The sequence below is a fragment of the Microcebus murinus genome, chromosome 15 (assembly GCF_040939455.1).
Source record: "Microcebus murinus isolate Inina chromosome 15, M.murinus_Inina_mat1.0, whole genome shotgun sequence".
NCBI lineage: Eukaryota > Metazoa > Chordata > Mammalia > Primates > Cheirogaleidae > Microcebus > Microcebus murinus.
In genome coordinates this window covers 25,983,689-25,998,206 of record NC_134118.1, presented here as the reverse complement: position 1 = coordinate 25,998,206, position 14,518 = coordinate 25,983,689, and the positions used below count along the sequence as shown (strand labels likewise).

General features: G+C 40.3%; 1 protein-coding gene and 1 non-coding gene across 2 annotated transcripts; one reads left to right on the top strand and one right to left on the bottom strand.

Moving 5' to 3' along the window:
• Positions 1 to 2,072: 2,072 nt before the first annotated feature.
• Positions 2,073 to 12,907, bottom strand: LOC142861026 (zinc finger and SCAN domain-containing protein 16-like). Its single transcript, XM_076010541.1, has 3 exons — positions 9,986 to 12,907; positions 9,706 to 9,853; positions 2,073 to 5,430 (listed from the first exon to the last, which is right to left on the bottom strand). The coding sequence occupies exons 1-3, from the start codon at positions 10,151 to 10,153 to the stop codon at positions 5,384 to 5,386; spliced, it is 363 nt and encodes a 120-aa protein (XP_075866656.1). The 5' UTR covers positions 10,154 to 12,907; the 3' UTR covers positions 2,073 to 5,383.
• Positions 8,277 to 8,412, top strand: LOC142876811 (small nucleolar RNA SNORA2/SNORA34 family). Its single transcript, XR_012923628.1, has one exon. It is a non-coding gene; the product is annotated as a small nucleolar RNA SNORA2/SNORA34 family (small nucleolar RNA).
• Positions 12,908 to 14,518: the final 1,611 nt, after the last annotated feature.

Below are 14,518 nucleotides of genomic sequence, written 5' to 3'. Positions count from 1 at the left end.
AAAAATGAAGTATAAACAGTTTCTGCTATTCGTGGCGAGAGTCTGGATAACGGATGACAATAAGGAAGGCTCTCCAGAACCAGAGACAAATCTGTCCAGTCCTTCCTCTGGGGGTGCAAGGAGAGCACCTCGTAAAGATCTACCCAAAAGGTTGTCAGGTAATATGAAGCAGCACGAACCTACGCGTATTCTAGCGAGTGGAAAGAAAAAATTTCCTACAAGAGCCTGCAGAGTTTGTGCTGCCCATGGAAAAAGGAGCAAATCTAGATACTTAAGTAAATTTTGTTTGGTCCCTCTTCATAGAGGAAAATGTTTTGTGCAGTACCATATGTTAAAAAAAGTACTAGGAACTTTGTTTAATAAGTTGTTTAATTGTTTTTGTAAATAAAAATGTTATAAATCATGATGAGGTAGGCATGAAATTATGGTACTTTAAAAATTATTTAGAATATTTAGAAAGCATCTAGTAGAGTTACCCACTTACTTTCCTTCATCTTCATTTTAAATATGCTCTAGAGATAGGTCAACCCGTTCCAATTTGACAAGCATTATTTAAGGAGGAAGAAATTCCATGCCGTGTAAAATATGATGATATGCTGATTATAACAACATACTATTAGCAACACGTTTCAGTTGTATTCACTAAATTCTGTCCTGTTTCCTCAAAATAATAGCTTAAGATGCATGTTAATTGTATATCTTACCTATTTTCTTTTTATATTATTCTTATAATATAATAATGTATGTTAAAAAACAGCCCTAGGATTCTAATCTTCCTATGCAGCTGTCTTCCAGTACTTATCAGTACTCTTTATTAAATTGTGATAAGTGGCAGAAAAGTAGGATAAAATGTTCTTCTTTCCATTAGATTTGTTTTTATATCATGTGACCATGTACCAAGGCAGCTATAAATTATTGTATTTCTGTAGAATATGGAAAATAGCATCTGTCTTATCTTTGCTAAATGTTTGCAATTTCTAAGTAAACTTTTCATCTCCTAAAAAAAAAGTTATAATTATTGAAAAACAACACCTAAAGTGCATTCTGATCTATAGTTATGATGATTTAAATAATGTGCAGTAATGCCCCAAAACGTGCAGTCCCTGGCATATGTCTTAGAGATTTCTGTGCGGTACGCAATGTGTTAAGTGGCTGAACAGACAAAATGAGGCTTCCAACTGCTGTCACAAATCTTGTTAAAATCTTGGTTCTGCTCTTGGATTAGGTATATCCTTCCTCTAGTAGGACAAAGCCTCTCTGACCTCTTCATTAAGGCATAAGTATACAGTCTGCTGTATGACAAACAAGAGGATCTCCCTATTTTCTAAAACTACAAACAAAACAAAACCCAAACCTATAAAAAAAACACTCATGGTCTATTTTAAAAAATAAGAGTACTTGGTAGATATATATATTCTTCTTGCTTTCATTATTTAAAAAGAAAAAAAATAAATGAACTAAATGTTCAACTCAAGAAATTAGAGAAAGGAGAAAGACTCCCTGTCCCTAAGAAAAAGGTTAGGAAAGAAAGAAGGGTAAAAACAGAGAAAATGAATTAGAAAATAGAAAAATAGTGGCATTAATACATAAATCCAAGAATGAAATCTTTGCAAACAAGCCCATAAAAGCAACAAACCTATGGTAAATCCAATTGAGAGAGAAAAAATTAAAAATTATAAATAATAGCAGATGAAGAGGAAAGTATACTACTAAAATTTGTGAAAATCTCAATAATATTGGCAATTTTATGGAGGATAAAACCATTAGTTTCAAATTCATTCAAGTAGAAAAATCTAATCCTGAAAGAACATAATTGCAAAAGTTATCAAAGAATCATTTCTAGAAAGACTCATAGTTTTTGTAGCATTTAAATTTTTTAAAAGTATTTAAATGTGTATGATGAATTCTTTCTAACTTTTCTGTTTGGAATATAGAGAAGTAGGAAGAAAAGGGGGGAAATCACTCTATTTTCATCTCTCTTAAATGTCACTATTGATATTTTGTTGTCATTTTCTTTCAATTTTTAATATTTTAAATGTTTTCCATAGTTGTGATTGTATTCTAGAGACATGTGAATAAAAACTTCATTTTATTATAAATTTTTCATAAGAACAATTTACATCTATACATTGTTTGAGAATACATGTATCAGTAATACCTATCTAACAGGATTGGAAAGTTTACATGAGATATATAAGGTCCTTGTTATTAATACAATGTCTGAGCCACAGTAGGTACATAAAAAGTGATAGCTATTATTGTTATAATTTGCAAAGGGCTTTTCCTTTTATATGTCTCATTTATTTAATTTATAATGGGTTTATTATTATCTCACAACATACTGTTCCCACTTTAGGAGAAATAGACAAGCTTCTTCCCACAAAGGAACATCCTGGATACCTCTCAGAGAGAAGCCAAGAATATATTTTTGGTCCTTAGGAAAGTCTTTCTGTTTGGTTGGTTTTGCTGAGAAGGTACAGTCCAGGCTGAGCAAGGTTCAACAAACTGTGGCCTAGAGCGGTAGAAGAAAGTGTCCTATGTCAGAACACTCAGAGACCCACACAGGATCTTATAGTGGCCCCCAGGGAATAGTAGTGAACTTAGATTTGGGTTTTGATTTTTCATATTAGGCATTTGGCCTGTGTGGCATAGAAATAAATAAAGGGTTGATTACTATTACTCTGAAGTCACTGAAAAGTCAATGATAAAAAGAACATCAAGTGCTCCAACCTCTACAGATCTTCAACCTCCACCTCATGTTTCTTCAAAAGTTGCTACTTTTTCACCTACTGTGCTTTCATTAAATTTGCTTCCATTTCCTCTTTGCAGTTTGTTTTTGTGGTGCCCTTGTCCCTTTTACCACTTTTCCCCTTTCCCCCCTAATTTCACTTTCCTCTGTTCGTAGAGTTTATTCCCATCCTTCTTTTATTCTTAGTTGCTTTTTCTTTCTACTTATCCTCCCTCTCCCATTCTGGCCTCATCCTACTGCTTTCCCACACCTGCTCCTACTAATAAATGCTTCAAATTTCAATGGTTCTCTCCTCAATTGAGTTCCTGCTTTTGGCCCTAGGTTTTCTCACTGTTATATTTAATGTTGACTCCCTTTGTGTGTGTTTTTCATTTCATCCAAAGAATGAGTCTCTAAGGATTCTGCTAGAGGCTATTATAGTTGACTTCCAATAGATTACCTGCAAACTCTACCCAAAGAAAATTTTAAAGTGGCTTTCTTTCCTCTATCTTCTGGTGATCAAAGAATACATTTTTAAATTTACTTTTTAATCCAAATCTTCAAACCTGATAGCAGAAAACCCTTTCTCCATAGAAAATCCCAATTGGAAGGCAAATATATATAACTAATGAAAGTTAAGCTGTTTGGATGGTGTAGGACCTAGAGCCCCTAAAGCCTAAGAAACCCCTATCACACACAGGTTAAATGGATGAATGATGAGGGCTGATATAAGGTAACAGGAAATGTGTGGCAATGGGCGACTATGTCCACCTGGAGAGTACTGATAATCAGCTCTAGCCAACTCTTGCCATATGGGAATGTGGTGCTTAGTGTCGCCATCTCATGTATTTTTTTTTTTTTTTTTTGAGACAGAGTCTCACTTTGTTGCCCAGGCTAGAGTGAGGGCCATGGCATCAGCCCACCTCACAACAACCTCAAACTCCTGGGCTCAAGCGATCCTACTGCCTCAGCCTCCCGAGTAGCTGGGACTACAGGCATGCACCACCATGCTCGGCTAATTTTTTCTCTATATATTAGTTGGCTAATTAATTATTTCTATTTATAGTAGAGAAAGGGTCTCGCTCTTGCTCAGGTTGGTTTCGAACTCCTGACCTCGAGCAATCCACCCGCCTCAGCCTCCCAGAGTGCTAGGATTACAGGCGTGAGCCACTGCGCCCGGCCATCATGCATTTTTGTAAGAGAATCTGGAAAGTGAGATTTTCTGTGAAATCTCTAGATTCTTAAATAGTGGCAATAATTTTAAATATAAAAGAAATACTGTGTGTGAGGAAAGAATCTTTGTGTAGGCCAAAACAGTCCATTAGGCCAGACTGCCATCTCTTTTTGTTTTTTTGAGACAGAGTCTCGCTTTGTTGCCCAGGCTAGAGTGAGTGCCCTGGCATCAGCCTCAGCTTCCTCAATAGCTGGGACTACAGGCATGCACCACCATGCCCAGCTAATTTTTTCTATATATATTAGTTAGCCAATTAATTTCTTTCTATTTATAGTAGAAACGGGGTCTTGCTCTTGCTCAGGCTGGTTTCGAACTCCTGACCTCAAGCGATCCACCTGCCTCAGCCTCCCAGAGTGCTAGGATTATAGGCGTGAGCCACCGTGCGGGGCCGAGACTGCCATCTCTGATTTAAGATGTGAAAGGTCACTGTGAATTTGCATGATAAATCTTGTTCCACCTCCACTGAAACATCCTACCTGGGTAAATCATAATTTATTCCAATATTACAAAATGGCTTTTGTATTTCACAAAGTATTTTGGGTAAATAATTGAAAGGCTACTGTATTTTATCAAGTTACCCAAAAATTCAGGCCTTTTTTTCATATAGATCAGAGGTTAATTTTACATTCACACCCTAGACAAGATTATTACTCTAATTCCAAAGAAAATAAATACAAGAGGAGGAAAAGGGGAGGGAAAAGAGAATAGCAGTAATCCCTAAAACTTCCAGTATGTATGTGTGTATGTGTGTGTGTGTGTGTGTGTATCAGAACTTTTAGATTTCCTGAGCCACTTGGTTCAGAGAAGAAAAGTTTGAGTATGGGATAAGCCCCTGCAAAGCCCTGGTTCATCAGATGATGTGCCCAGTGGCAGAGAATCAAAAACTTTGTTTATTAAGCTTTCAAGTGCTTGACTATTTCAGCCTCACCTCCATACATATTTTCAAATGACTACTGAAATTGCAATAGTGATTGCAGAGTTCCCTATATCATTGTATGGGTGGCATCCTTTTCTAGTTGTGCTTTTCTGGTGTTTCAGAGGAATGAATGTAGATGAACAATGCTGCACCACTCCTGACATCACCAGGGCTTCTTCCCAGTGTGGATTCGCTGATGTAAAATGAGGTGTGAGGTCTGCCGGAAAGATTTTCCACACATATCACATTTGCAGGGCTTCTTTCCAGAAGTGGGTTCTTCGGTGTCCCAGAAGACGTGAGCTATACATGAAAGCTTTCCCACAGACATCACACTCATGGGGCTTCTCTCCACTGTGGATTCACCGGTGTCCAACAAGAGCTGATCTGTGACTAAAGGCCTTTCCACACTCAGCACATTCATATGGTTTCTTTCCACTGTGGATTTTCTGGTGATGGAACAGGCTCGAGCACTAGTTTGAGCACTAGTGAGCTCTTCCCACACTCACTACACCGGTATGGCTTCTCCCCAGTGTGAACTCTTCCATGTCGTGGCTTGTTTAAAGGACGGAGGATGAACACAGAACACAAAACACAAACACAGAACACAAAGAAAAATGCAGACACACGTACAAACGGTTGACTTGAGTAATAATACACCAGTCAGTTTTATTTTTATACTCTAAAAGATTAAAGTTAGTTCATTGTACGTAACCACCCAGGCATTGCAGCAATGGCCATAAATTCCAGAATACGTAGCCTTAGGGAAGCAGATATCCCCTGCCTCAAGGTTTCCAGGTGGTTGCTCTAGGCGCTAGGCATAGATCATAGACCGAGATTAGCAACGATGGGCAAGGCAAGTCAAGGGGGCATTCCTCATCCTCAGCTTTTCTTAGGGTGATCCCCTAAGATCTTTGGCTGAACCCCAGCAGCTGTGCATGGCTTAAGTCGCCTCTCCCTTGAGAGGTCTTACCCATCATTGACTAACCAGCCATCTTATGGGGTGTACGCAGCAATCACAGGAACAATGTGTTTATTGTGTGGCCTCCAGAACCCCAATGCCGTAGGGTGGGGTAGCTCTTGCTTACTTTCAACTCAGGTCCTTTGTTATGCCTCTAGGCAACACCTTGTTTTTGTTATGCCTCAAGGCAACAGAGGCCTTGTCTGGAACATATTACTTTTAAATGCTCTGGGCAGAGCACATACATTACTAAATTTAATTGTTAAACTAGGAAAATATATGTCAGTCCCCTACACTTCGATGTTTTATCAAATATGAGCTCAAAGAGAAAGATTTCCCACAGTCATTGCGCTGGCATAGTTTATCTCCAGTGTGGGTCTGCTGGTGTTGAATAATACCTGAACTGTAATGAAAAGCTTTTCCACACTCAATACAATGGAAAGGTTTCTCTCCTGTGTGGGTCCTTTGATGCTGAATAAGGTGTGGACTGGAATAATAGGCTTTTTCACACTCATCACACTGATAGGGTTTTACTCGGCTGTGTATTGTCTGATGGTCAGTAAGTTGTGAGCCCTGAATGAAGGTTTTGCTACATATATTACATGAATAGGGTATCTCTCTGGTATGGATTCTTTTATGTCTAATGAGGCTTGAGTTTTGAGTGAATCTTTTCCCACATTTATCACATTTATATATTCTCTCAGTTGAAGTGTTTCTCTGATGTCTTTTCATCCATCCTTTATGTTCTCAGGTTTCTCTATATTCAGGAACCTTTCCATTGATTTGGCCAGGTAATTTTTATTGGGCTTCCATATCTATGGTAAGTTTCTGCTTTTGACTCAATTTCACTTGATTATGATCACATCATCTTAAATAAAATGTATAGCATTCAAAAGCCACTGGAATATACAGGAAATAAAATTAAACATATATACTAGAAGTAAACAGTTTAAATATATCAACAAAATGGTTTTATAACATTTTTATACTCCACCAGTACTATGGAGTTAAGAATACAGGCTCTAGAGACAAGACTATTTAAATCCCACCTCTGCCATCTACTAATGGCAGTCTGGTACCATTTTAGGATAAAGCTGATAGCCCTACCTATGTAAAGCCTTCAAGGGTAGCAGTGATCTTGCAGGCCAGAGTGAATACTAATGTTCATAATGATTACCTTAAGTCTTTATGAAAAGGATAAATTGTGTTCAGTTTACTCCAAGAATATGTTATACATCTCAGTAAGATGTCCATTAATTGGCTAATGCAAATAATGAAGTTTTGACAAACAAATAGCAAAGCTTCAGTTATTTAAGGAAACTCTAGCATGTGGAACACCTTATTTCTTGATAATGCTGTTACTAAAAAAATTGGAAAACATGAATTTTCAAATGGTATTAGGATGACCAAACATACCTCTATAGGTAAGATGTATCTTATGGTATTTAAAAGTCCTACCTAGGTATAATAAGGAAGACCATGATGAAGTAAAGTTCATATTTTTTAGATGACACTATTTCTAATAATGATGTTCATTTGCCCTTGGTAAAAATGGGCATCATTTCCACCCATCAGGCATAGGAAGATTCTAACCCTGGATTCCTTGTTCAAGCCAGGAAAGGAAACAAAAAGAGCTACTCTAAAATATCTAGCTCTCTTACATCTCTCTCTTCCTCTCCATAATCATCTGAAAACTTCCCTACTTTTGGCCCTCATAATGTTGAGCTGGAACTATAGTGGTAGTCTTCAAAGTGGTTCTTTTTCCCCTCCCTCCCAATCCAGCTTAAGTCCTGCTTATAAGGCACGTGTTGAGTCCTGCTCAAACCACCCCGCATTCTAAGAAAAGGAGAAAAGAAAAATAAAAACTTTCTTAGGCTCTCTACAATTTTGTTCCAGAGCACCTTGTTAGCATTATTCTTCTATCAGCTACTCAATCTCAGCCAAACTAATCTACCCATGTCCTTCTATCATGACTTGTACTTTTCCACAGTATTCCTTTGCTTAGACTTCATCATTTACCTTTATTGAGCATTTCCTACATAACAGATGCAAGAGACACACAAAGCTAAGTGAAGTGGTAATATAGCATGCTAAACACTGTGATAGAAGTATATGCACAAGGTACATCATGTAACTCAAACACGTGAGTATCAAGAAGGTGACAGGTGAGTTGAGTCTTAAAGAACAGATAATGAATTGGTTTGGTGGAAAAGTAGAGAAGGTTTGGTCACAGGTTGTATTTCTTCTTTTTTTTTTAAATATTGTTAACAAAAATATATTTATATTTCTTTTTTTTTTTTTTTTTACCCAACAACCCAATACCACAAATGAAACACAGGTTGTATTTCATAAGACGAGTTCAGCAGGGTGGGGTTGTGTGGGTGTGTGGCAGCAGGGTGGGCTAGGAGGGAAAAAGTTAAACTTATAAAACATTAGCAAATTGGTCCTGAATCAAGGCCAGTAGTTTGCTGAAGCTGTTGGTTTCAAACAAGAGCCTAAAGAATTATCTTTCTATGGTCTGTTGGCCATTTCAGACCTTGGAAATGTAATGGTTAATTCATTGGAAGAAAACATTTGAAAAAGAAAAAAAAAATTAGCAAAAAACTGAAATGTACCATGGATCTGATGGGACCAGGGGGGAGGCATTGGGAGGAAATAAATGGGATGAATGACTAGAAGTCTTAATATGGTTGAAGAAGAGAATAGGATGGAGAGAAGAGGGGTGAGTATGAGGAACAGCCTTCCTGATACACTCTGCTCTGTGAAATGCTACCCATTCTTTACAACCCAGTTAAAAACCCAGTCATTCTTCCACGACCACCACCAGGGCCTGAAGAGACAGATTTCTCCCTTCTCAGAACTGTGAGCTCTGATTTGGCATACAATCATTCACTGTGTCAAATCAACGCCTGTCTTTTTATTGGTACTCAACTCCTTTAAGGCAGGATCCCTCATGGAACTCGGAGCTAAGTCTTACAGTGAAAAGTAAAGATTTACTATCCTCTTAAAAGGAACCACAAAACCCTCATCTCCTGGCTCTTGACTGTTTCCTTTCTGTGGCTGTGCCTGTCTCTCCATGCTCCATCACACTAGCCTTCTTTAAGTTCCTCAAACCCACAATTTCTTTTCTAATACACTTTTTTCTTTTCTTTTTTTTTTTTTCTTTTCTTTTTTTTTTTTTTCTTTTCTTTTTTTTTTTTTGAGACACAGTCTCACTTTGTTGCCCAGGCTACAGTGAGTGCCGTGGCGTCAGCCTGGCTCACAGCAACCTCAATCTCCGGGGCTCAGCGATCCTACTGCCTCAGCCTCCCGAGTAGCTGGGACTACAGGCATGCGCCACCATGCCCGGCTAATTTTTTGTATATATATTTTTAGTTGGTCAATTAATTTCTTTCTATTTTTGGTAGAGACGGGGTCTCGCTCAGGCTGGTTTTGAACTCCTGACCTTGAGCAATCCGCCCGCCTCGGCCTCCCAAAGTGCTAGGATTACAAGCGTGAGCCACCACGCCCGGCCTTCTACTACACTTTTTTCATGTGCTCTTTTGTCCTGGAATGCTTTTCCCTCTACTATTCACTTAGCTAATTCCTACTCCACTTTTAGGATTCAGCATGAATGTTACTTCCTCAAAAAGGCCTTCTCTAACTACCCTCTCTCCCCATGCATAACCTGTCACTATATATTTGTGTGTTCATTTGTTTAGTGCCTCTGTCATCAGAATGTCTCCATAAAAGCAAGGATCATGTCTGCTTTGTTCATTATTCCTAGTGCCTTTCACAGTGCCTAGTGTATAAGTAAATGCATATTTACCACACGATGAATTATTCTAAGGTCTCCAAGGGAGCCATATGACCCAACTGTCAATACTAACCATGATCTTCTTGCTGCTGCACATCCTCAGATTCACTCTTAAGCAGAGTTTCTGTGGGTTGAGGCTGGAGATATGTTGCTTCCTTGGCCGGATTCAGAGGTACTGATATATCAGAACGCATTTCCTGCACATAGCTCTGGGCTGAAACCTGAGGACAAGCAAGTTCATTTGAGCATCTGAAGGGCCAACAGTGCACATAATCCCCAAAGAGCCCACAAAGGACCAGCCTGCACACCCTTTACCAGATGCTCCACCATAATGCATAGGAACCTTTCCTTACCTGCTGGTCTGGTTCATCCAGCTCCCTCTCCAGATCCTCCAGCAAGGCCACTGTCTCCTCTCTACTCTTTGGATGATGCTCCTGCACCCAGGCCTGGAGCTCCTCAGGCAGAATGGTCAGGAACTGTTCGAGCACCAGGAAGTCTAACATCTGCTCTTTGGTGTGCATCTCAGGCCTTAACCACTGACAGCAGAGCACCCAGAACTGGCTCAAGGCCTCCCGGGGCCCAGGAGTCTCCTTGTAGCAAAACTGTCTGAAGTGCTAGCAGATTAACTCCTGGTTATGGCTGGTAGGGCTGTTCCTTTTAGGGCTGGATCCCTGGGCTCTGACAGGCTTTTTTTTGTTGTTTACTTGAAAGAGCCATTTTGTCTCTTCAGGAGCCCATGGAAAGGACACAGTGGCCATTCCAACTCCAGCGGGCTGAGAGGATTGCTGCTGTAAGTGTTATGTTAAGGCACAGTCCTAAGGTTACAGAAACTACAGTTAAAAAATAAGTTTAAGGTAGTTTAACCTTTTGCCAAGTAGGACGAATGTTTGTCAAGAAAGAGATAGCATTTTTGACAATACTGAGAATACTGTTGGATATTTGCTTCCCCAAAATAACAACAAAACAGTCTATTGATAAGGCAAAACTGAGTTTACTCTTATGGGTGATAAAGAGTGTTACCTTGACAGAGTCCCAGTAGCATCTGTGAGGGAGGAAGGCAAAATCAGGATATTTATGAGGTTTGAGGGTTTAAGAAGATCTTTCAAAGCAGGATTAGGACTGGGCAAGGATGATGATATGATAGTTTAAGATTGATGGACACATTGATTAAGATGAAGGTTTTGAGGTAAGGGTTTCAAAAAGTCTGGATGCTAATCATTGAGAGTTGAAGAATTTGATGTTCACTTATATAGATTTTCTGAGGGGGAAGTTCTTGACGCAATATAACTATTTGAAATTTTTGTCTCATAGGCAAGAATTTCCTGGGATAGCAAAGTCATATTGATAAAGACAGTGGAATAGTAGTATCACACTAGTGAAGACAGCTGAATAGTAAAATTACATTAATGTAGGTAGTAGGCTCTGTGGGTATAGATGGTTTCAGTTTTCCAGGTAATAAATGACTTAAGCAGGGCCTTTCTATTACCCAGGATTAGCATGGTGTGGGCAGTGGTTAAGAGCATGGGCTATGGATTCCAAAAGACCCAGGATTGAATCCTGTCACATGATCTGATGTGTAGTGGCTTAATATCTCTTTCTATTTCCTCTTCTGTAAAAACATAGTTTTGTTTTATAACTTTTTATTTTGAAATAATTTTAAATTTATGGAAAATTTCCAAAAAGTTACAGAACAGTCCTTATATCCTTTACCCAGCTTCGTATAAGGTTAACATCTTACATAACCATAACACAGTTACAAAACTAGGAAAATAATATTAGTACACTGTGATTAACTAAACCACAAACCTTATTACATAGCATTGTTTTGGAAAAACTACAAAAAGCATTATACTCAGTGTCATGGAAAGCACCAGACCCAGTGCCTAGCACTTTGTAAGACCTCAGCTGCAGCTATTGCTGTGACCTGGTCATCTAGGCAGTGGCTAGGAGACCATGACTTGCGCTCAGGAAATACTTCTCCAGTTTTGAGGCACAAAACTTAGGACCACACAAGAAGGCCTCTAGTGTCTAGCATCTGGTTACCCACAGCATCTTTCAAAAACACCTTCATTTCTCAGGCTCTAAGGGTTAATTTACGGGCTTCTAGGGCAGGTTTGGAGAAAGGCTGTTTCAGGAATCCTTCAAGATAAAGGACCTACTGCCTACAGTAACATAATTTTACTATTCAGCTGTCTTCGCTAATGTGACAGTACTATTCCACTGTCTTTATCAATATGACTTTACTATTCCAGGAAATTCTTGCCCTAGGAGACAAAAAATGCAAATAGTTATATTTGTGTCAAGAACTTCCCCCTCAAAAATCTATGTGGCTGCCTCTAAAGTTTTCCTTCCACTAATTAAGATCTGTGAAAGAATAAGGCAAAATAGACAGTTAACTAACCAAACACCTTTTACATTTACCCTGAAATGCAAAACCAAACTGGCAGACCATCAGTAGACAGTCATAATAAGCCCGGACTGGGAAGGTTTGGCTGTATGTGTCTCTTAAACCACGAGGACGTGACAGCACAAAAGGCTTCCGAGAGTCAGAGGCCACGTTGGAGAAACGGGTGGTCCACACAGACCCACCCGGTCAGCATCTGTGACGCAACGGAAATGCAGCGGTGCCGGGCCGACACCATCCAGTCCCGGCCCTGAGGTGCCTTAGACGGTGCTTCAAGAGCAGGGCTAAGCAAGAAGGGGGCTCCTCCCACCTGCGTCCAGCCGATGTGGGGAACTTGGGCTGCGACCCCGGCCATCTCCCCGCCCGTCTTACCTGCTCCCGCTGGAGGGCGCCGCCTGGCGCCGACTCTCCCTCCGGGCCGCCGACGGAAGTGGGTCCGCGGACTCGGCCAGGTCCTGCCGCGACCTCCGCTTCCGGCGGCTTCAGAAAAGTGCGCGCCGTTTAGGGTTCCCGGGCGCGCCGCACCTACAGCGGAGTCTGCAAATCGGGTCGCCACAGGGTTTTGATTCACGATTTGTCTCATCCTAAAAAGAAGGTCGAGCGCCGGCTCTGCAGCATTTAGTCCATCCTCCAGGAACGAAGCTGTGGGCGGGGACTTCCCCAGACTTCTCCATTCCTGTCCACGGAGCCTGAATCACCTGTCCCTCCCTGCCATCATCCCTGGTCAGCATCATTATCCCCTCCGTCCCCATCCTTCATCAACCTGAATCCGTTTACCAGGCAGACACATCGCTGAAGCAGAATATGGCTTCCGTGTTCCCTGCAGTGCAGTCGCAGGGTCTTGATTGATCCTAAACGATTAAGGAAAGGAAAGGATTAAGGCAAACTGATAAGCGCTGTAGCGCACTGCTTTACTTAAAACCTGGTGAAAACCAAAAATATGTGAGGCAAAGATTTCAGTGGAGGTTCATTATTAAGTCAAAGTTGTGTCAATGGAAAAGAAGCCAAGCTCTGTAAAATAATTTTAAGAAGTTTATTCTGAGCCAAATTTGAGGACCATGGCCCGGAGCCACACCCAAGAAGCCTTGAGCAAGTGGACTCCCTGTGGCTAGGTTACAGTTTGGTTTTATACATGTTGGGGAGACAGGAATTAAAAGTAAAGTCATAAATCAATACATGGAAGGCATACATTTGTTTGGCCAAAAAAGGTGAGGAGTCTTACAGGTTATAGGTGGGTTTAAAGACGCTTTGACTTGTAATTGGTTAAAGATATGAAGCTTTTGTCTAAAGGGTTGGAATGTTTTAAGATAAGGAAGTCTATTAATCAGAGACAAGCCACCAGACGTATATTTGTTGTGTAAATTGAGGACCTACAGGTTTGTCTTGAATAGCCTTGGACCTGTAAATGAGTTACAAAGGATATCTCCAAGTAGGGAGGAGGGCACGATGAGGCATGTCTCATCTCCCTCCTCCAGACAGGCAGTTTAATTTTAGAATATCCCCCTTGGCCAGGAGGGGGTCCCTTCAGTCAGCCAGTGGTGAAGAACTTTAAGATTTTATTTTAGTTCACAGTTGATGTGCTGACAAGAACCACAGAAGCATCTGTGACTGTTTTTTCCAAAGGAGAATTTGGGAACTTTAGTATTTAAGGAGGGTAGAATGTACCAAAGAAAAAGGAGCAGGGGAGTAGGAAGTGAGGCAAAATGGTTGCATTATTGTGAGGCCAGGAAAACTTACATTTTAGGTAAGATAAGGTGATTGTTAGAAGAAAAAAAGAGTGTAAAAAGCATCAATTATATAGATAGATGGTAAATGTCCCTGGATAGATGGAAGAATGTTTCATCTTGTCTCTGTTCTGCACCTAGGAAGATAAACGTTGTAATTCATTATTAGTGTAGAATTTAACAGACTTTAGGAGCTAGACTTAGCCTGCAGACCTAAAGTTACGGTTTGTATGTCCATACTTATGGGAGGCCAGCAAGGAATTTCTTTATGAATGATTGGTGGGGGTCCTTGTAGTTACCTTTCCATGGCGATCTGGCTGATGTATGTCCCGAGGACAAACCAAGCGGCACACAGAGAGTCGGAGAATCAAAGTTTATTCTCCAGCGGGCTCAGAGGGGTCTCGCCACCAAATTCTGAGCCCCGTCTACCCAATTTTTTCCCACTTTTATTAAGTTGGGGTAGTCAAAGGGGTGGGGTATCAGGTTGTTAATGCCAACCAGGTAATAGGTTAGTATTATGTTGATGTGTTCAGGTAATAAATAGGGTCAGTGTTATGCTGATGAGCCAGGTAATAGGTTAGTTGCTGGGCCAGGTAATAGTGTTATGCTGATGCGTGTCTTTCATGAGGGATGGGGTTCTCAGGTGCCTGATGCATCAAGTAATAGATGGAGGCTTTCCTTATCAGTATAATGTTGGTAACAGCTGTTCATTTGGAGGAGAGTATTGCAGGCCTCCAGGCTTGACTTTTCCTTTTGTA

Coding starts and splice junctions, on each gene's coding strand:
- LOC142861026 (XM_076010541.1), bottom strand. CDS start 10,153: ATGCACACCAAAGAGCAGATGTTAGACTTCCTGGTGCTCGAACAGTTC. Junction 9,854..9,985: donor TGGATGAACCAGACCAGCAG/GTAAGGAAAGGT, acceptor GCTTGTCCTCAG/GTTTCAGCCCAGAGCTATGT. Junction 5,431..9,705: donor GCAGCAGCAAGAAGATCATG/GTTAGTATTGAC, acceptor CCTTTAAACAAG/CCACGACATGGAAGAGTTCA.